The sequence below is a fragment of the Lepidochelys kempii genome, chromosome 9, assembly GCF_965140285.1.
Source record: "Lepidochelys kempii isolate rLepKem1 chromosome 9, rLepKem1.hap1, whole genome shotgun sequence".
In the NCBI taxonomy this organism is placed as follows: Eukaryota; Metazoa; Chordata; order Testudines; family Cheloniidae; genus Lepidochelys; species Lepidochelys kempii.
The window spans coordinates 99638349-99658857 of NC_136388.1; the positions used below are offsets into that span (position 1 = coordinate 99638349).

Genomic DNA, 20509 nt, shown 5'->3' on the forward strand with positions numbered 1-20509 from the left:
TTGCATGATGCTGGGCTACAGTGTACGTAGCTGGCTGCCTGTGGCAGGGCAGGAGTGGGAACTTGCAGCCGTCCAAGTGAAAATGAATGGGAAGCTTATGAGTTTCAGTCTGAGCCCTAGGGTAGGGTGGGGATTTTCAGTCAGCAGCACTGGAGTGTGGAATTTATACAAGCAGAAGCCATTGTTATGAAACCTTGAGGACTGTGCGGCTGATGCCTCCTAAGAATTGGGTAAACCAATGTGCGTGTCACCTGCAGCAATTAAGACTCTCACGTCCCATCGCACATGCCTGTGTGTGCGTCTTCAATCCAGCCAAGCTCTGCTGTGCTCAGGACCAGGAAGATGAGGGTTGGGCAGAGGTGATGTGACACCACCTTTAAGTTCCCCTAGTCCTGGAAAACACTGGAGGATGAGCTGGGGGATGGCAGGCGTATGATGGAAAGACAGCTAGGTCAGCTCCACCCCTCTGGGAATGCTGAGTACTTTGGGGGAATCCCTGGGTAGCCACGTAAGCCAGCTGCAAATTTGCCATCGGAGTAGTGCGAAGGGGCCATAATGGAGCAGAGAATCTGGCTCTGTGCGTGGGAGAGCGAAAGAGAGAACATGAGTTGGGGAAAACCTGAGGATGGTGTCTCTGAATCATTTTGCCTGGACGTTTCCCACTGCCTTATTCTAGACATGTTGGACCCCTCAGTTTTGCTTTTCCAGGCAATTCCAGGAGACGGCTGTTTTTCATGTTGAGAAGATGTAATCTTCACCATGTCAGAGCCCCCTTTGCTCAGAATGCACCCATGTTTGTTTGGAAATCAGCTGCTTTCCACTAGGGAACGGGCCTGGTATCAGTGAAGGATCTGCAGGAAGTCATGAGTTTTTCAGGGAACTGGGCCCATCTTCCAGTTCCTAAAGAAACCCGAAGGCCTTCGTGGAGCGGGTGGTTTGGTGTTTCATTGGAAATATTTCACACCACTCAGATATATTCTTTCTAGCTACTGCCATATGTTCCAGTCCCCACTGCCTCCCCTCCCGAACCACGAGCACCTGCCCAGGGCTCCAGGCCCCCTGGCTTTCCCTGCCCTGCTCCATCCAGAAGCAGCAGTAGTAGCCAGGAGGAACATCCTTCCTTCATCTCTGAACCAAGGCCTCTGTGGGGCACACCCTTGGCTTGGCTGAGGTGCAGAGCAGCCATAGTCAGCTGTAAACTTGGCTTAAAGGCTCCCCTCAAGGGTTTACCCTGCCTAGGAGACATAGGAGCTTCTCCGCCACGCTCCCTCCTGGCCAGGATGGCCATTCGACTCCCTGGGGTCGTGAGCAGCTGGTGTAATGTAGGTCAGCACCAATTGTATGCACACCTAAGCACACATATGCGGGAAAGTTTGGGCCACAGTGGAGGTGTGTGTCCATAAAACAAGGGCTGCGTCAAGCTCCAGCCCGATGCTGTTAGAACTGACCAGGTTATAAGCATCTTTTAAAAAGGATTAACAATGGCAATGCCAACAGACGTTTAACAGGTGCCACTGTAATTACTAGCGCTTCTAAAAATAAAACCAGTCTATGCGCTGCTGCCTTCCATTGACCTGCGGCGCGGTTTTAGGGAGCCACATATTTCAGGACCCTCAAAGAGTTTTTCTAACAACAAAAGATATAGTGTGGCTGGGAGCTGCAGAGAATTGAAATAGAAAAGGAAGTGATTTATTAAAGGGCTGTGTGCTGAAATCGCAAGGGTGTAATATTTAAAATCTCCCATCCACTTTGATGGGTCTTGGATCAGGCCCCAGATCGGTGTGGACCCAAAGGAGGAAAACTGGAAGCATCTCTTAGAGAGAATTTTTTTAGCTCTGCCAGATTGACAGTGTCTGCTTCGCTGATTTAGCATCCTGTCTCGACTCATTCTGAGACACACAGTGGGATGTATTTGGGAAATGGCCTTGCACCCCTAACCCTACCATGGTCCCAGAGACAAGTAAGATGCTGCTGGCTGTCACCACAACTGTGTAAAAGTGGAGTCATTCTAGATAGCTGTTAAGTCAGGAACGTGGGGTGTATTTGGGTTGACGTTACCTTGGGCAAAGGAGAGTAGATAATGTATTCCAATTCACAACAGTCGAGGTGTTTGCTAGAATGTGAGAGTACTAGTGTGAGGGAACTGGCAAGAAACAAAATGTGCCCATGTGGCTTTTCCGAAATTGGCACAATTGAAAGAGAATTTTGGGTATAAAAAAGCAAACGTAAACCTGGGTCTATCTGTGTGTGCGCCTGTGTGCACAAGCATGTGTGTCTGTATTTGTGCATGAGCATGTCTGTGTGCACACATCTGTGTGCACACGCTTGTGATTTCCTTGGAATAGGCTTGTTTTCATTGCTGAGCAGTGAGTCTAGCTGCCTACAGTAGAATTGGAGATTTGTGAGTGTGTAAATAGGGTTTTGTCATAACCAACATTTTACATTGAACGCAACTGATGTCATGGAGAAGGATAACGATGATGATTACAAACCCCCATGCTCACCTCGCTCTGGACCTGATCCAAAGCCCATTGAAGTCTATAGAAAGATTCCCATTGCCTTCTACAGGCTTTGCATCGGGCCCGCCGTGCATGCAGCTTCTTTCTGTATCAGCTGGCATTTTTCACAGATCAGGAGTGAGATCTGGCCTGACCATTGTTTTGGGGCAGCACTAATTCACATGTGTTCCTACTGCAGCTACACTGAACTGCAGCTGTAGTGGAGAGATTCATTGCCAATTGAGGGAAATCTGAAGGCTGCCACAGTTGGGTCTAGTATCAGTTATTGGGTTTAGTGTGTGGGTGCTGGGTGGCACCGGTGGCCTGTGGTATACAGGAGCTCAGACTAGGTGATCAGGTGGTCCCTTCTGGCCTTAAATTCCATCACTTCTGTGACTTCGACATTCTCCAGTAGAAGCTTCGACTGCTAAGACAGCAATGGTGGATATTCTTGTGTTCAGCACGGTAGCGTCTTCCTTCCCAAAGCATGTTACAAAGTACAAAGGCATACAAACTGACTACACACACACACATCATCTCACCCATTCCTGAGAGCGTCACTTCTGGCCTGAAACATAGCAGTAGTTTCCCAATGCACAGCAATCGTTTAGGGCCCCGATCTGACAAGGCACTTAAGCATATGGAATTATCAAAGTGGAGGGCTGGACGGGAGCTCAAGAGATCATCTAGTCCAGTACCCAGCCCCTTGCTTAATACATGCTTAAAATTAAGCACCTGCTTAAGTGCTTTGCTAGATCTGGGCCAAAAGAGAGTGTGAAAATTCTCTTATCCAACTGACCTTGCTGGGGGAGTTGCCAAGATGGAAACTGGTTAGGACGCTTGGATAACAACTCTACTACTCTTACCAAACTGCCATGGGATCTTTAATGATCACGTGTGGTCCAGACTCAAGAGCTTTGTATTATGTCTTATCCAGAACATGACACCTCTAGTGTCCCAGTTCCTCCTAAAGCCATACCGGGGCACTGTTTTAGTTCTGGCCCAGAGAGAAGAGTACCACCTACCAAGTCACCTGAGTGTTGTTTGGTCATTTCTCTTCCAAATACTGAACCTATCTGATCTTGCCTACTTTGGGAGATCTGACAAGATCATGGCACAAGGTGACTTAGCTGTAGGTTTAGTGAGCCTCATGTAATGGTCTTCTCATTCAGACAGGTCCAATACAATGCCAGATGTGTGCAAATAATAGCTTCCGTGTGAGGAACACAGATGTTGGTAATGATATGGATCCCAACCTTGCGGGATGCTTAGCATGTTATAGGAATAGGCCCATCGAGGGGTCAGGTAAAGGAGAAATTAATTTGGGAGAAACTGGTTGGGAGTGAGGTGACTGGTTAATTTGCGCCTGCTCTGATTGCTGGCCTGCATTCTTAATTGTGTCGTTAAACTATAAAGATCATCGATACTCTTTGTTCTTACAAATGAAGAAGTCTTTTGTTTAGAATGTGTCACGTTCATGTGAGTCAATAGAAACAAATGGATCACACGTAAATGACAGTAAATTAATAGACTGAAAAGCAAAGCATTTTGATGTTGCTAACCACGCTGTCTACAAGGGTTTCCAGTGTTACAAACTAGACTTTGACTGCCATAATCCAAGACCGAGCATTGTGATAACATATTTTTCCTTTTTCTTACATGCAGACTACGTTTCCTGTGACTCCATCACTTGCAACTAGTCCCACCATGGCTTTTAGTCCCTACCTAAGTCATGTTTCTCCTGGGATGGGCTTGGTTCCTGCAGAGCTTTTACCAAATACGCCTGTCTTGGTTTCCGGAAATCCTACTGTTACAGTACCGGGAGGCTCTGTTGCTCAGAAACTGATGCGTACGGATAAATTGGAGGTATGTGGACTGTAAAACACAATATTATGGAAGGGGATTTAAGGGGCACATTGGGCCAAATTTTGCTCCCTGTTGCAGCAGTGTAAATCCAGAACAGCATTGTGGCCTTCAATGCACAGGTGTGTGTCAGGGCAGAATCTGACCCCCTTTCTTTGCAAGGCATGCTATTTTGAGACCCTTGCTCTGAGTTAAGAAGTTTTTAAGTTGTTGGTGCTACCACACCCTGCAGTGCTCATTGTGAGCCCAAGCCAAAGTTGCTGGAAACTTGTGAGCTTGGTCTCTCCCTTGATTTCAGTGTGCTTTGGTGTCTTACTTTTTTCTGTTAGGTCACAATCAGATAAAATCACTTTCTATGGGTGTTACACTTAGAAATGAATGGGTGACCTCACCTAAGGCAGAACTTTCCTTAGTGATGAGTTAGGTTAGACATGCTTCGAATAAGAATCTGGACAGGAGGTGACAGCCTCTTCCCTCTTTTTAAGTTGGACCCAGTCCAGTTCTTGTTGAAGTCGATACAAAGACTCTCACTGAGTTCCAGGGAAGTTGGATCAGGCCCTATGCGAATGACACTTGCTGAGGTGGCAGTGTTCATTTTGTTTCCCTTCAGACTTATGGCATCGCACTTCTAGGGAGGCCAGGTTGGGTGGGGAGGGGGTTGGTGGTCATGGAGTTTAAGTGTAATATTGAATGAACATTTTGAGCATAAAGACGTCTTTTCCAGTAAGACAACCCTCCTCGGTGTAGTCAGTGTTTATTTAGGGGGCACCCTGGGGAGTGTTAATACTGTATGTATGTTGAAAACCTAAAGAAGGGCTGAGTTTAGACTGAAAGTACATTTTAGGAGCTAAGGGCTGATGGCCCAAATTCCAAGGAGGTCACAAACATTGGTGTAAATTATCTCTCAGGACGTCAGTGTAAAAAATGTCACTCAATCCTCAGCCACCACCCTTCTTTGTCTTCCACCTTTACACCCTCCGGGGGATTGCTTTTCCTGCTGCAGTCCTTCTGACCCGTCCCTGAGCATATAAGTGAGTGTAACTGAGACCACTAGCATCAGGACATCTGAATTTTGACCCAATATATCAGTTAGCGATCTTTCTAAATTCCCCAGATCAGGGAAACCTTGAAGATCCATTTTACAGAAATGTGGCTCTGTGCCTTTGAAATTTTGTTATTCATAATGTATAAGGAATAACTTGTCCTTCACAAAGATGGCAGTTCCGTCGGTGCCTTCAGAGCACATTATTGGGTTTTAATGCATTGTCATCAAACTCATTGTCATGTAACTGGTGGGTCAGTTTTATTGGGAAAAATGATCAGCATATCCTTAGGCAGGACTTGTTGCAAATGTTAGTAGCTTACTCCTTGTACATTAATGTATTGCTTGAGAGAATGCTTTTCTGCTGAATATTTTTAAACTCAGATCTCAGTAAGGCAAAAATGGCAGAAATTAAAATGTAGCTTAAAGGTAGGGCTAAAATACTTGCCCCTGGACGTTAATGCCAAAACACCCATTGACTTCAGTGGAGCCAAAATTTACCCTGGGAAGTTTAAATTCTGCACGTGTCCTGTTCCACGCTTCCTGTTACCATTGTTAATAGCCCAGATCATGATTCTGCATCCGGACTGATGGGGAATAGCACTGTGAAGTGCTACCCAGCAGGACTAAAGGGTGTAGAGTCAGAACCACAGCTCTGCTGAGTGTAAGGCAACCCTCTCAACTGCCATCCCTGGTTGAACATGCTGAGAGAAGGCTAACTCAATGTCGTGCTCAACTATGTGACTTTCTTTTAAGGTTTGCCGAGAGTTTCAGCGTGGAAATTGCACACGTGGTGAGAACGATTGCCGTTATGCTCACCCCATAGATATTGCAATGATAGACACAAATGAAAACACTGTTACAGTTTGCATGGATTACATCAAAGGCCGATGCTCTAGGGAGAAATGCAAGTACTTTCATCCCCCTGCACACCTGCAAGCCAAAATCAAGGCAGCTCAACACCAGGTGAACCAGACAGCTGCAACTGCAATGGTAAGGGCATGACCTGCTGTATCAAACCATAGAGCCATTATGAAAAGATTTTATATATGCAGGAAGTAGAAAAGTGATGCTAAGTATTAGGAAAAGTCTGTGTGATGAGCTGAGAGTGTGTCCATCTCTCCATCCCTTCATTGTAATCAGTGTAGCATGATGTATCGTATCTCATTGTTTGGGGATGTGATGGCAAAGCTCATGGTCTTCCGACGTGACATTATGGAGTGAAATGCATCAAACATTAATGCAACTTCACTAACAATGAACACAAACTTTTCCCTGTGCAAGCCTGGGCTACCATTTTAGTCTGAATAATGTGCAAAGCCAATCTGATTACAAACTGAATGGGTAATATACATGCCCCATTCAAGTCAATGGCAAAACTGTTGACTTCAGTGGAGCCAGGATTTCACCCGCTGATTCTAGAAAACTAAGCAGCATTGTGCTGTTATTAAGGCTCAGTCCTCTGAGGCGATGATTCCCTTAAGTCAAAGGGAGATGAAGATGCTCCGTAGCTAGAAGGTGGTGCTCAGCACCAGACAGAATCAAGTTCTGAGTGCATTTTAATTGGAGTCTTTGCATCCCAAAGCAGCATAGTGATAAATAAAGGTCTAAAAACAAGCCAAGGGAGCTTTAGTACGCATGGGCCAGAGTGTAAATGGATGCAGCTCTGTTCACTTCAGTGGAGCTGCATCCATTTACACAGCTGAGGATATGGTACCATAAGTACATTTCAAAAGGTAGCAAAGCCCAGTTGCAGACATGAGGTACTGTGTCTGGAGGAGGAGTTATTGCTATTGTGCATTCTTGTATGGATATTTAATATTGAAAACGGTTCTTCTTTTGCTGATTTAGAAATGCTAATGAATTAAGACTAATTGGCTTTTATGGAGCAACTTTCCCCGCAGATAGCAAGAGAGGGTACTTTCCATTCATGATGAAACATAATGCAAAAACTGGAAGCAATTATCCTTCAGGCACTAAGCAATATTACGTGTGCCCTGGATTATATGAATAAAACAGCTGTCCTCTAGTAGAATCCATGGAAGGATGTATATGAGGAACCAATTTATATTAGGGTTTATCTGCCCTACACAGTTTATTTGTAAAAAGGGAGGGGAGTAGCAGTTCTTGATTATTTTTGTTGTTGAAAGAACAGCTCTACTTCACTCAGATCTTTGGTCAGGAAAATGTAAACTCATGTGTTTTTACTTTTTACTAGTTACCTAGGACACTTACACTAAATTAAAGCCAATGCATGTTTTATTCATGCTGCCGGCTCCTGTCATCAAAGTAATTAACCCTATTTGTATGCCATTAACTAGTACCTTTAAAATATTTATTGATTGCTTGTTGCAACACACTTACTACAAAAACAGTTTCCATTATTCATTCAGTTTTGGAGATTTGATGCATTTCTTGTATCTGGTGATAATAATTTAAAAAAGAAAAGAATGGCTTCTGAGCTTTCATCAAGAATCACATATGATGCAAAGCATCTGAACAAGCCCCTGTCAAGTAGATTGTGGATCCATTCATCTCCTAAAAGCTCAGGAAGATCTATCTGAAAGGCCCATCCTGCAGGCACTTAATGCACAAGTAACTTTACTCACTTGGGGCCTGATCTCACTCTGCTGAAGTCAGTGGGATTCAGATCAGGCTGTTGGGCCCCAATTCAGAAAAACACTTAAGCATGTGCCAGAGCACCCTTCCTGAGCAGGCACGCCTTCCTTTTCACGAGCAGTCCCCACTGACTCACGTGTGCTGTGTCGCTGCAGATTCAAGCCCTAAGTCTGGCATGCCGAGCCATATCATTGGATAAAGCATGAAAAACATGGTTTAAAAAGAACTCAGGTCCACCAACTAATTCTGAAGTAGCTATAGGCTGATACATCATGAGCTGCAGTGAAATTAGTTAGGTCAAATGCTTTCTGTGATCTGTGAGGGGGATTGCTTTGACCTTAAAGATTGCCAAGAGAAAACAGCTGACTAATTAACTGTAGCGAACCCCCCATGTTGTGCATGCCTAGTCTTTTTAATATATTGTATAATGCATTCATTTTTTTTTTCTCTTCACCTATCCACAATGTTGCTCTCCTTTTGACGCACCTTTGCTTGCTGTTTTTTGTTGTCGTGCTTGAACCCCCCCTTTGGCCCATTGCCATCATGTGCTCGCTGCCTGCTAATTAAGACTCAGCCAGCTGTCAGATCACTGAAGCGACCCCTCGAGGCAACCTTTGACCTGGTACTTGGACCTTTCACCTTCTTGCTTTGCATGTGACCATCTTAGATTGCATGAATACCTTTTCATTGGTTACTTTGTGTTGCGCCATGAGGAGACTGCCCATCCTGAGCTGAAATGTTACAACGTTCTTTCAGACACGACAGTCCGTGCCCAAACAGTGCATTTCTCTGTTTAGGCCTTTGGAAAATATTCATGATCTGAGCTTTTCTTCAGGAAACCCAGATGCATTTCTGGAGCCATTTAATTATCACACTGTTTTTAATCCGCCTGTTTTCAAACACCAGCATCTGTGGGATTGTGAAACATGGGGCATAGTAGGATGTCTTTCACACCTCCTTTCTGAAAGGCATTGAATGTGTCAGAGAACCCTGGGACTACAATATAGATAGGCTTGGCAGAATTCTGTCATTTTGTTTTTTTATCATTTTGAGGGATAATACTGATATTTTTAAGCATTTTTTTCAGTGTTTATTGATTTAAATTTGGACGGTTACACAAAATTATGGGTTTTAAGCTTTTTTTTATTTTTATTGATGTAAATTTTCACAGTTGCAGGAAATTAAGGGGGGCGGATTTCAGACAATAGGAAGATCAGACAATTATTTAATGACAGTGGACACTGAGATTAAAAAAAGTTAAAGTTTTAAAACTGCTAGAACACAAATTTCCAACATCACATGTCACAATTACAAGTAAATAGCCTTAAATCAAACCCTAATATGTTCTCAAGCAGCATTTTTCCTACTTTGCTCATCTGCAAATGTCATTTGTTCTCAATGGAAATATTTTTTCATCCGTGTGTGTGTTTACGGTGAAATCACCGCTTACCAACAATTACTGATTAAAAATCCAATCCTTCCAAGCCTAAATATGGAGACACCATTCAAGCCACTCTTGTCATGTGTCCAGCCGCCTTATCCTTAGAAACCCCAACAGTGAGGGCTTTATTGCCAGTTGTTTCAGGCTGAGGTTTTTTTGTTTTATGTGGGCTGTACGACAGGATATTAATTTTTACTAGTTATTTTTTTCTTAATCTGTTCAGTCTTGTTGAGATTTTCCAAAAACTTGGGATTTCGATCCGCCCCATTTGAGATACTGTTTTACCCACTTCTTCCTCAAAGGCAGTGACCATGACAGCCTAGGAAAAGAAACCATCCCTCTGGGAGAGGAATGGAAATGTTTACCACTGAAGGAAACAGGAAACTCACTGGACACTGCAATTTTTTGCTAGTAATTACAATCCTTAAAGGGACACACTGAAGAGGACAGGGCCCAGATTTAGAACCTGCTCCAAAGCCCATTGACATCTCTGGGAAGATTCCCACCGATTTCCATGGGAGTTGGTTCTGGTCGGTGGCTGATCAGCTAGTCTAGAGGTTGAGAGATTAACACATTTGTTTAAACCCTCTATTGGGTGAATGTTTTACAATAGAGGTGTAATTTTTAGGGCAAGGACCCTTTAAGACTTCATATTTTTGTTTAAATGGGCAGTAGAATTCCCCATCAGAATATTGAATAACACTCTCAACAGCTACCTAGGAAATCTTGTTAGGGCACCAGCTTCCATTCACTGCCATCAGAGTTAGAGCGTACAAAAAGGAAACAACAAAGGCCTATTGCTGGCTCTTGCTGTAGCTGATTTGTGCCAGTCAGCTGGCACAAAGCCAGCCTGGCTGGCTATCTGAGAATTCCCGCCGTGGATGTCATGTCCTCCCAAAAACCACCACTCCCAGTCCTGGAGGCATGACAGGTGGAAAAGAACTCACGTTGACTCTCCCCTCTCCATCCTCGGAAGCAGAACGTGGACAGACTAGAGCAGTGGTCTTCATCCTTTTTTCATTTGTGGACCCCTAAAACCTTTTGAATGGAGGTGTGGACCCTATTGGAAATCTTACACAGGTTGAAAACCACTGCACTGGAGGAGATATGGTCAGATTTTTAAAGGTATTTGGGTTCCTAAAGATGCAGAGAGGGCACCTTTGTGGATCTGGGCTCTAGGGGCTTTTGAGAATTCCACTCAGCACCTATCTCCATCTCCAGGCACCTAAATATCTTTACAGATCTGGCCTCTAGCCCAAAATGCTTAAGTAACTTTAATAGTCTTCCTACCATGGAATAGCTGAGTGCTTGCTGCCTGCAGCCACGCTGCTGTCCTCAGAACAGCCTGGATTTTGGAACATTTGGTGTTGGATCCTGCACCAAAAAAATAATTTCCTAGGGTAGTGTATAAAAATCATCTGACAAAGAGAGTGCTCAGGTTGCTTCTGATATTTATGGAGTGCCCTCCTCAGTCCCTTTGAAATTATTATGTATTATTTGTGTTACCATATCACAAGGAACTCTAGTCATGGCCAGGAGCCATTGTGCAAACACAGAACAAAAAGACAATCCCTGCCCCAAAGAGATTGCTGTCAAAGTAAAACTTTGAGTGGCTAGTAAACATCCTGCATGAACAGCATAAGTAAGAGGGGAAATTATTAACCAACACGTTGGCCAGTTCTGAATCGTATTTGGATTCAGCCAGGCGGGCAGCATCCTGTTTTTATCCACTGTCACTCAGCCATTCAGACATAAAGGTTTCTTTACACGCTGCTTTGAGGAATGACTCTCTTTGCCATACCTGTATTCATGTGTGAACGCAGGGATGACTAGCACACAAATGCAGGTCAGCCTCAATCAGGCCAGGGAGCAGAAACTATCCCATGTCGTTTAGGTGACCCATCACAGAGCACGAATCACAAATAATTGACATCCCTGCCTGAGCACGGTCCAGCTCACCATTCACAGGCTGCACATGACCCCCTTGCTGCCCAGTGTGGGTGCTGCAGGGAGCGCCTTGGCTGATTCAGCAGGTCAGGCTGTCCCCTGGGGAATCAGTGCACGATAGCATGGGAAATGTGCCACCGGAAGTGGCACTGTCCCCATGAGCTGCTGAACCCCAGGCCCTGACTGTTTGAAGCCATTAAAGATCTCGTCCCGTTTCTCACAAGATTTAGTCTTGTTTGCCCCCAATGTCCTGGCCAGATTCCAGCTCTGCCTCTCCACACACGCCCTGCCTTTTCAATTCGATATGGTATTGCTCTTTACTTCAGGCCAAATCATGGGTCCAGTGGCTTCAACAGCACAGAACACTGGAGCTTTGTAGACTGCCTGGAGAAGCAACACACATCCTGACAGGAGGATGTTTCCCACCCAAATCCTCCACCTTTCCCCAATCTTTGCCCCGCCTGGTAGCATATATGGCAGTCAGGCACTTCAGGGAAGTGTCTTCAGGGTCTCTTCCCAGCAAACTGACAGCCACCCTGGGAGAGCCGTCATGGAACTGAACAGCCCAAAGGCCATCACCTGGCTGACAGCTCTGAAATGGAAGCAGAGACAGGCACCCAGATGCTATCTCTAACATCTGAACTCTGGATAGTTCCCATGCGATACCACATGTGCCCTTGTTCAGTAGGGCAGTGAGTCTGTGGTTCTCTACCAGGCAGATGGCAAGCTGCTTCACTGTAATTAGTGACCTCCTATCTGAGTTTTTGGGGAAATACCTGAAAAAGAAGGTTTTTCCTTTTGGCCGTGATTCATATATGAGCCTACATGGGCCAGATCTTCGGTCGGTGTGAAACAGCATACCTTCTTTCAAGGAAGTGGAGGGGCCGGGCTCAAGAATGGAGGAACAGCACATACATACCTATACGTATACATGTTCTATGTTTATGTAGGATGACCATATATATAGTCTTCAGGGAGAAAGTCTCTTTATCCCATAATTATCAGGGAAATATGAAATGTTCAGGTTCTGCACCTCTATAAATGAGGCCTCTTTGATAGGTCTCTAAATGTGGATTTAAGTGCTTACCTTTCAGTACCCACATTTGAAAACTTTAAACCACTTACACTTGCTGTCTCCATAATTGACCAGCTAAGTCTAGAGAGATACTCCTCGTCCAAATTCTGCCCTTGGATACACACAGGCTTCAGTGGGAGTGGTGTGCTTATCTGAGAGCAGCTTTTGCAAGTAGAATTGCTTCTGGTAAATTGATTGCATTGGAACAAAAACCCAAACAAAAATAGCCCTGGGAACACAGGCATAAGGTCGTCACATTTTCCCTGGAGGTACCTGGTTGGACATTTCTCAGATGCGCAGTCTCCTGTAGCAGTTTAAAACTTCAGTGAAACCTGTTTCTGTGCAGCGACAAACGGTTGGAAGTTTTAATGGATAGAGTCTACTGTATATTTCCATTCATGCCATTTATAAGCTGCTTTCCTCGTGTCGTTTGACATGTGCTCTGTGTGTAGCCTTAACCCTTTGTTAGCTAAAGCTCTTTTTGCTTCAGAACCTTGACTTGCATTCATTTGAAGAAATAGGAGTGATTGAAACAGATAATCCTATTTGCCAGCCATCTCTTTGCTACATTCCATCAGCCAGGCAGAAACTACCTGATCCTGTATGGCTTCCACTTGCCTGAAATCTCAATGAAGTCAAAGGAAATTTACATGCAGAAGGATTGTAGGGGTAACTGAAAGGCAGCCTTTCCTATCACAATGTGTGTGGAGGGGCGGGGAATGAAATTCTCTCCCTTGGTACAATGAAAAGCTGTAAATCATTAGCCGTGCTCCTTGTTTCCTAAGAACTTGACTTACAACTGTGTTGTTGAGACACACTTTATGAAGGATGAGTAACTTACCAAGAAAAGCTCCTGAGCTAGGTTAAAGTCTGATCATGAAACAGGTTTGACTGAGTGGAGGTGCTGTAATGTGATAGAACAAAAGGAGAAGATTTGCTGCTTAGGAAGACAAACCCCAGCCTTGTCACTAGACATGTTCCATATAAACTGTCAGCAAGAAATATTTATATTCTAAAGAACATAAAACCATAAAGGGCTGATGCTCGTGTCACTTACATTACTGTAAATCAGGTGCAACTCTGCTGAAGTCAAGGTCATTGCTAGAGGTGTAAAGCTGTCGTAAGTGAAAGGAGAATCAGGCCCAATATTAAGTATTGTTCATCATCTCTAGTAACGAGTAGAAACCCAGGCATATAACTGGCAGCTGCTACCACTTTGCCACCCTAGTACAAATACAATCTCCATGTAAATATGCTCACACACATAGGCAGATATTTAAACAAACAACATTAGCAGAGGCAAGCATCTCATTTTTTCTGCTGCGCTGTTGCTTATGCTAATCTTCTCATTCTAAATTGCTGTCTGTGTTTCTCTTCGCTGATCGTTTTAAAATACTTGTTGCCTGCAACTGCTTTTTGTTGTGTCCTGCCCAAATGATTTCCTTCTTTTCCCTGTGCGCATAAATCAGTCCGATTGAGAAGCTTCCTTAGCATTCCTAGTGCTCTTATTTTTGGACCCTCTCTTCTTGTCTTTACTAACTGCTTACCTAGTAAACCTGTGACTTTACCTACTACTTCACCATGATTAGCTGCTCTTCTGTTTCTTGTCTTGCTAAATTGATACAGTTGCAGGAGATTTGCAGGCCAGGCTCCATCATATTTATTGCATGCTTTGTCTAATTTTGTTTTCCCTTTTTTTGCTACTTGTCTTTAACGAATCCCTCATCCACAGGCCCTGCCGCCTGGTGCACTTCAACCTTTACCAAAGAGGCCAGCACTTGAAAAAAACAATGGTGCCACCACAGTCTTTAACCCGAGCGTTTTCCACTACCAACAGGCTCTAGCTAGCATGCAGTTGCAACAGCCTGCATTTATCCCTACAGGTAAGGCCTCTTGTCACTTTCTCCGTCATTCTTTCTGGTACAAGAAGTGTTCTCCTAGAGAGTGAGCTAATGAGTGGATTTGTAACAGACCTTAGCAAAATGTATACAGAACAGCGGTGTGGGGTGTTTCTTTTACAAAAGCCACAGAATGTTAATGTTTGTTGTTTGACTTTTTCCTTCACTTACTACAATTCAAAGCTTCATACTTTTAAAGGTACCTTCTTGGTCATTCTTTTTGTAATCAAATGAGGACGAATGGCCAGATGTTTCTCTAATTCATACTACTTGTTGCTCATCTTTATCGTTCAGTTGGTGAATCCCAAACTGCTTCCTGGACTCTTGGGTAGCACTATCAGGTCACTTCAACGTATTTTGTATCCCTCTCTAGAAAAATTGTGTGTCCCTTTTTAAAACTTCAGGTATCTATCTAATCCATCCAGTCTTTGTGATTACAGCTCAGTGACTCTAAATGTTTCAGCTGCCCCAATGTTTAAAGAGGAAATGGCTCATTTTAATACATGTAAATTACATAAATCCTTTCTTAAAGGCATACATTTCCCTCTTGCCAGTTTTTTGGCCTTTTTAAAAGCAGTTTAACTCCCAAGCTTTTATTCTGCCTTTAAAGTCTCCAGATAAAACTGAAAGATGCAGTTCAGTTATTCATACATAAATAAAGATATTGACTGGGGCGTGGGGGTATAAGACCGTCAACTAGCCAGTTAAGTTATTATTCACGGCTGATTTGAGAACATTCTCGATGGTAATATTATTTTCCTTGCCAAAGCATCATAGAATTTGTGCCTAGTTTTTTTTATTTTTTAAACATTGAAAAACATTCACCTGCCCAATGATATTTACAGAAATACACAAAAACCTCCCTCTGACAGCACCTTTTAAATTAATCCATCGTGGGCCTGTGCCTGTCCCAGATGAAGTTGGTGGTAAAACTCCTCAGAGCCAGAGATGGCCCAGTGAGGGAGAGCAATGGGATATGAGATCTGCCTTCCACAGGAAGTTTCTGCTGTCAAGTTAGACGATCAAATCTGGATTCCCGAAACCTAAACCCTTTTTCATGCATATTCTGGTTTTTGGCTAATAAAGGAAAGAGGCCAACAACTTTTAGGAAAGAGAAGATGGAATATTCACACGTTAAATTCAAAATAATCAGATTTCAGGAATGGATAAGACTTCTTCCAGTTTAGTAGCTTTTTATGTTGACAGACAGAGAGCAAGTAGAAAGCATCTCTAATTGTACTCTGCAAAGTACTATTTGCAGTGTTGGGCTGACCTCAGAGCAACTCCTTTAGATGCCAAAGGACCTATTCCTTCCGCTGGGGTATATGTTTTGTCTGATTCCTGAGGTGCCTCTCATCAGACAGCACTGAGAATTTCTTAACAGGCCATGTCACTCAGCCTGGCTCCATGTCTCAGCTTCCTGAAACACGGTGACCAAAATCTACATAGCGAGGCGTATTAGTGGTGTTAGCACAATAACAACAGCTTTTGCTTCAAACTCTTATGGCCATATCATGCCTTTGACCCATGCAGGCTCAACTCCCATTAATGACAATGGAGTCACACATGGGCCTGATGCACAGTAGGGCTATTTGCTGGCACCTGCTAGTATCTGGAGACTTTAGCATTGGTCTGACCAGACCAAATCATCAACCAGAAAATAAGTGTGTTTGTTTTTTTTAAAGCAAATCCAGTAAATGCAGATTTCTTTGATGCTCCAAAGAACCGAAGAGTCGACCTTAGCCATCAAAATATTCCCATCCCACACTGCTGCACTATATGTTGGTTTTCCATAGGGCTGCAGCCTCTCACCCCATCGTATGAACGTTCATCATCACTGCAGCCCTGCAGTTTGGCCTCTGCTTTTATGCGGTCAGCTCCATTCAGACACTAGTTTCTGGGTTGGAGGGTGACAGCCAGGCAGACTGTGCCAGCGTGAGGCCAGGTAAAATGTTTGCATCGATTCGTTTTTCCTGTGTCAGTTATACAGTGATCAGGTGCACAGTTGATCATTTGGGGCGCTGCACGAAGGAAGTCACTGCATATGTCTGAAATAGCACCACTGTTATGGCTGTATCAAGACCAGACAAACTGCCTCTTTCAGCTTAATATAGAGACTTTAAACAAACGACACCTGCTTGCAGAGTAACCTCTTTGCCTGTCCTGCTGTCTTGCCCATCTTACACCAGACAAAGACTTCAGAAGGTGCAATTCTTGCAAGTGAAACACTGTCTTTAGCATGATCAGTTTGTATATTTGTAAAGTGATGTGTTAATTGTGCTAAAATATCCATTCTTCCCCCCACCCTCCAAAAAAGAAACTGACATGCTTGATATTAAATAGTCCAGACTGACCCCAACTCTCATGGTGCAACTCATCACTTAATTCCGAGAGGGGTAGGGGAAATATATTCTCTACCCAAGAATCCAAGAATGATTTTGGTTTGCTGTGATCTTAAAACTGAGTTTAAAATATCTACGTATCAATATGCAGAATCTGTTTTTGCATGTGCTTTAATACTGAATGCTGCAAAGAGAACACCTGCTTTGAGTAAAGTTATTTCTAACACTAACGCTTCACTAATGAAATATCCCTTTTGTTCATCTTTCCACGCTTCACTGCATGGTGTGCAGGGTCAGTACTGTGCATGACTCCCACTGCAAGCGTTGGTAGGTTTCTCTACACAAACTTCTCAACTTTCCCTAACCTGAAAGAGACAGCGAGTTACTGTGCGTCCGTGAGAACGTGGGTGGCTGAGTGGTGTGATTGACTATCCAGTCGTCTTGATGGCTCAGATGGTTGTATCCCTTTCATTTCTGTGCAACGCGGTAATTCATGTGACTAACAAAACGATCTGCTTTACGCACAAGTATCTTTGTGGTCTGAATTTGGCCATGTAGTGAAAGGAAATGGCCATGGGACGATTCTTGTGGCTTGACTATCAGGCATCCAGCACATTGTAGGTTGGATTTGAGTCCCGCCTCTAAGAATGTTTAATCTCTCTTAACGCTGATTTTTTTGAAAAAATAATATTGTTCTAATCAGAGATGCACTGAGGCCCAGACCCTCAGCTGCCGTAAATTTGCATGGCTCTGTAAGTCAGCGGAGCTGTTCTGGTTTGCGCCAGCTGGAGATCTGCCTCTTAAATATGCTGCTGAGGAAATTGTCTGTGTGCTGTGCAGATCCCCAAACCCATGTCAAGATAACACTGACACTGTGACTGAACCCCACCCGAGAAGGAAATGCTAAGGAGAAACTGCTGTCAATGCTGGAACCAGAGAGTTCAGGCTCAGAATGTCGTGACCCATATACCCACTGTAATTGTGCCTGGTTCATATTAAGAATCAGACGTTGTGCAAACCGTAGGGGGAGGCTCCTCACTCGCCCTCATAGCTGGGTGTAGCAGGGTAAGTTAAGGATGGACTTTCGGCCTTCGCTCTGGGATGGAGCTAGACCAGTAATAGTCCAGTGCTCTCAGACCATACCATTGGGGAGGGGTGGAGCAGTAGTTCTAAAACGAATGTAGACTCTCCAAGGAGCACAGGTTGGGCAGGTGCGGGGGGATCTGAAAGCCTATTAGCAGAAATGAGTTAAGTGCTATTGCTTTTGTTACCAACCTCTTGAGCTGCGCAAAACTCCTTTCCTACCCAGTAGGCCATAACACCCGGTGGTGGCCATGACTTTCAGAGCCCTGTACGCCTGCAGGTTGCCAGCCTGTGGAGCCAGGCGCTGGTTCCAGCATTGACTTGCTTCCGGAAGAGTTGGGCAACCAGATCCCATGGATGTGGTGGGCTCTGCTGCTTCGTGTACTGTTCCAGGCTGAGGCAAGAGCAGTGCAAGGAGAATGCAGACGCACACCCGGCTGGACTGCTTCTGCTTCCGAGCATGAAGGCCTGGTGGAGTGCCCATCTCCCGGGTGCTGGGCCCGATTCTGCTCTCAGAAGATTCCACTGACATCAATGCACTTACCGCCCACTCAGGCTGCGCTGAGAGCAGTATCAGGTCCTGTAACTCGCCCTTGCTCTGAGGAGTAAAGCTGGGAGCCTGCTAACGGGGTCCCTATCAGACAGCTGGAGAAGAAAGCATATGGGATGTTGCCCTAAAAGAGTGTGTGTACCTTGGTTCATAGCTTTTCCATTAAGGCTACAGGGAGTGATCAAAGGCCCAGCTTCGGAGTGTGCCCTAACACACACTTCCAGTCCCAAGTGCATCCTGCCCGATGCCCCAGTCATTGGATGCGGGCCCTCCCTGATCCCCGTCCCCCAGTTGCCAGGTGCAGGGCCCTCCTCGTTTCCCATTCCCCCATCATTGGGTGGAGCACCCACCCCAACCCACACCTTTAGACCCCAAGACTGTTTATATAACTGCAGCCAGGGCAGAGGACAGATCTAAAGTCCTTCCAGCATCTCCCCCAGGGCTGTGCAGGGAGCCTGTGACACTGTTAGGGTATGACAGAAAATCACATACACAACCATGGTCTGTATCTGTGTAAGCAGGGCTGCTGGCAGCTAGCGATCCACAGCAGAGAGGCTGGGATCAGGACAGACGGGTGCACGCCATTATCAATGCCTGCCAGCAAGCTCTTAACAGGAATCCCCTTTGCTGAATGTATACTAAACTCACCTGAATATCACCAGGCCAATGTATGGCCAGTTGAAACGGGTCTCTACTCCCCATTAGGTGCTTGTCTAACTCCCGCTGATGCTAGTGGGGCTCTGGCATGAGAAGCAAGGGTTGAGCAGATCTTCATGCTCTTCTCTTTATTGCACACGTTTGCAAGGGCAGTCGTAGCTCGTAAAGTCCCCACCAGTTCCTCAGGAAGCAGCCGTCTCCCTTCCTCTATAAAGTGCTGTCCACTGGAATGCAATCTGCATGTGTTGGCAGTGCTTCCTCTAACTGCTGTGTGATGTAAAAGCAAAGCTTTCTGAGTCTGACAGAAAGATTACAGATCTCTACTGTGTGTCATGGTTGTCTATAGAATTACTGTCCATTTATCATTTCGGGGGCTGTTTTTGTTGAGGTGGATTGTAAATATTTGGAATTTTTCCCCCCTCCTCACCCCAAGAGGGAATTTTGCCAAATCCTCTAGAATTGTATAGAAAGAAAACATGGTGAATCTGTACGTACAGCGCTCAGGTGGCCAGTCCCTCATTCATAGTGCCATCAGCTCTGTTCTGTACCCAGGGGAAGGCCCTGTTGTAGAGAGGGGAGAGAACACCTTTAAAAGGATGTTGCAGCTGTTAGCCATGTTACCCAGTGGGATCGTAGCTGTAATATGTGCCATGACGACAATGTCTTGTTGGAAAATTTGCTATGAAGTGCACCATGTACTTTTAATTCATAATTGGGGGCAAACTTTCAAAGCCGGTTGGGATGGGTGCACTCTCCAAAATGCACCCACAAAGGGAACTTGCATTCGCTGCATGTCTGGCCACCCACATGCACGCAGTGACATGAGTGTTTTGCCAGCACACCCCGTCCCATCCTCCTTTGGAAATTTGGCCCTTCGAGTCTAATACATCATTGTTCTGCTTATAAATGTACTAAGTGTTGAGAATGTTTTAGTTTTTTCCTTAATTATAATTGTAATTGGCTTTTCCCCTTTTCTCTTGTTTATTTTTTTTCCAACGCTGTCTTGCTTTGCACTGTGATTGCATGCTGCGCCCTGGTGTATCCTTCATGACGATGTCACATGGCTTGTTGCTGTGATACCTGCCACGCCCCCAAATCCACCACATGTTGCCATGGTTACATAAATGCTCCACCCTCCCGTATGTCGCTTCCATGGTTCCCTACTGAAAGTGCCCATGATGCACGGTGCTACGCCCACCACTGTGTCTGCAGCAACAACACCTGCCACCAGCGTCCCCTTCGCTGCAACAGCTACAGCCAATCAGGTTTGGCCCTTTAAATAGCTTTCTTTCACATGTTCAGAACTAGATGACTCTGAGGGCCCGATCCTAGGAGGTGCTGAGCCCCTCTAAGTCCCTTTGTGTCCTTGAGGGGCTGAGGGCGTTTGGAACCTCCGACAAGGCACTCTGCCCTACACAGGATTGGGCCCTTCGAAAGGCAGCATGTATACTTTTGGGATTGGTAAGGGAGCACTGGCTCATTGGGCTGGGTGGT

At 44.8% G+C, this 20509-nt stretch overlaps 1 protein-coding gene across 9 annotated transcripts in view; it reads left to right on the forward strand.

Moving 5' to 3' along the window:
- The window catches only part of MBNL3 (muscleblind like splicing regulator 3), a 120470-nt gene that overhangs the window by 86222 nt on the left and 13739 nt on the right, over positions 1-20509 (forward strand). For 8 of the 9 annotated variants that reach the window (XR_012160639.2, XM_073358508.2, XM_073358510.2 and 5 more), the window contains 5 exons: positions 4164-4364; positions 6160-6396; positions 14218-14368; positions 17017-17052; positions 20186-20280. Coding sequence is in view for 8 of the 9 variants with exons in the window: in XM_073358508.2 (XP_073214609.1) it covers positions 4164-4364; positions 6160-6396; positions 14218-14368; positions 17017-17052; positions 20186-20280 (720 nt within the window). In the remaining variant the exon portion in view is untranslated. The remainder of the gene's footprint in view (positions 1-4163; positions 4365-6159; positions 6397-14217; positions 14369-17016; positions 17053-20185; positions 20281-20509) is intronic. The other variant, XM_073358515.2, reaches the window with a different exon arrangement.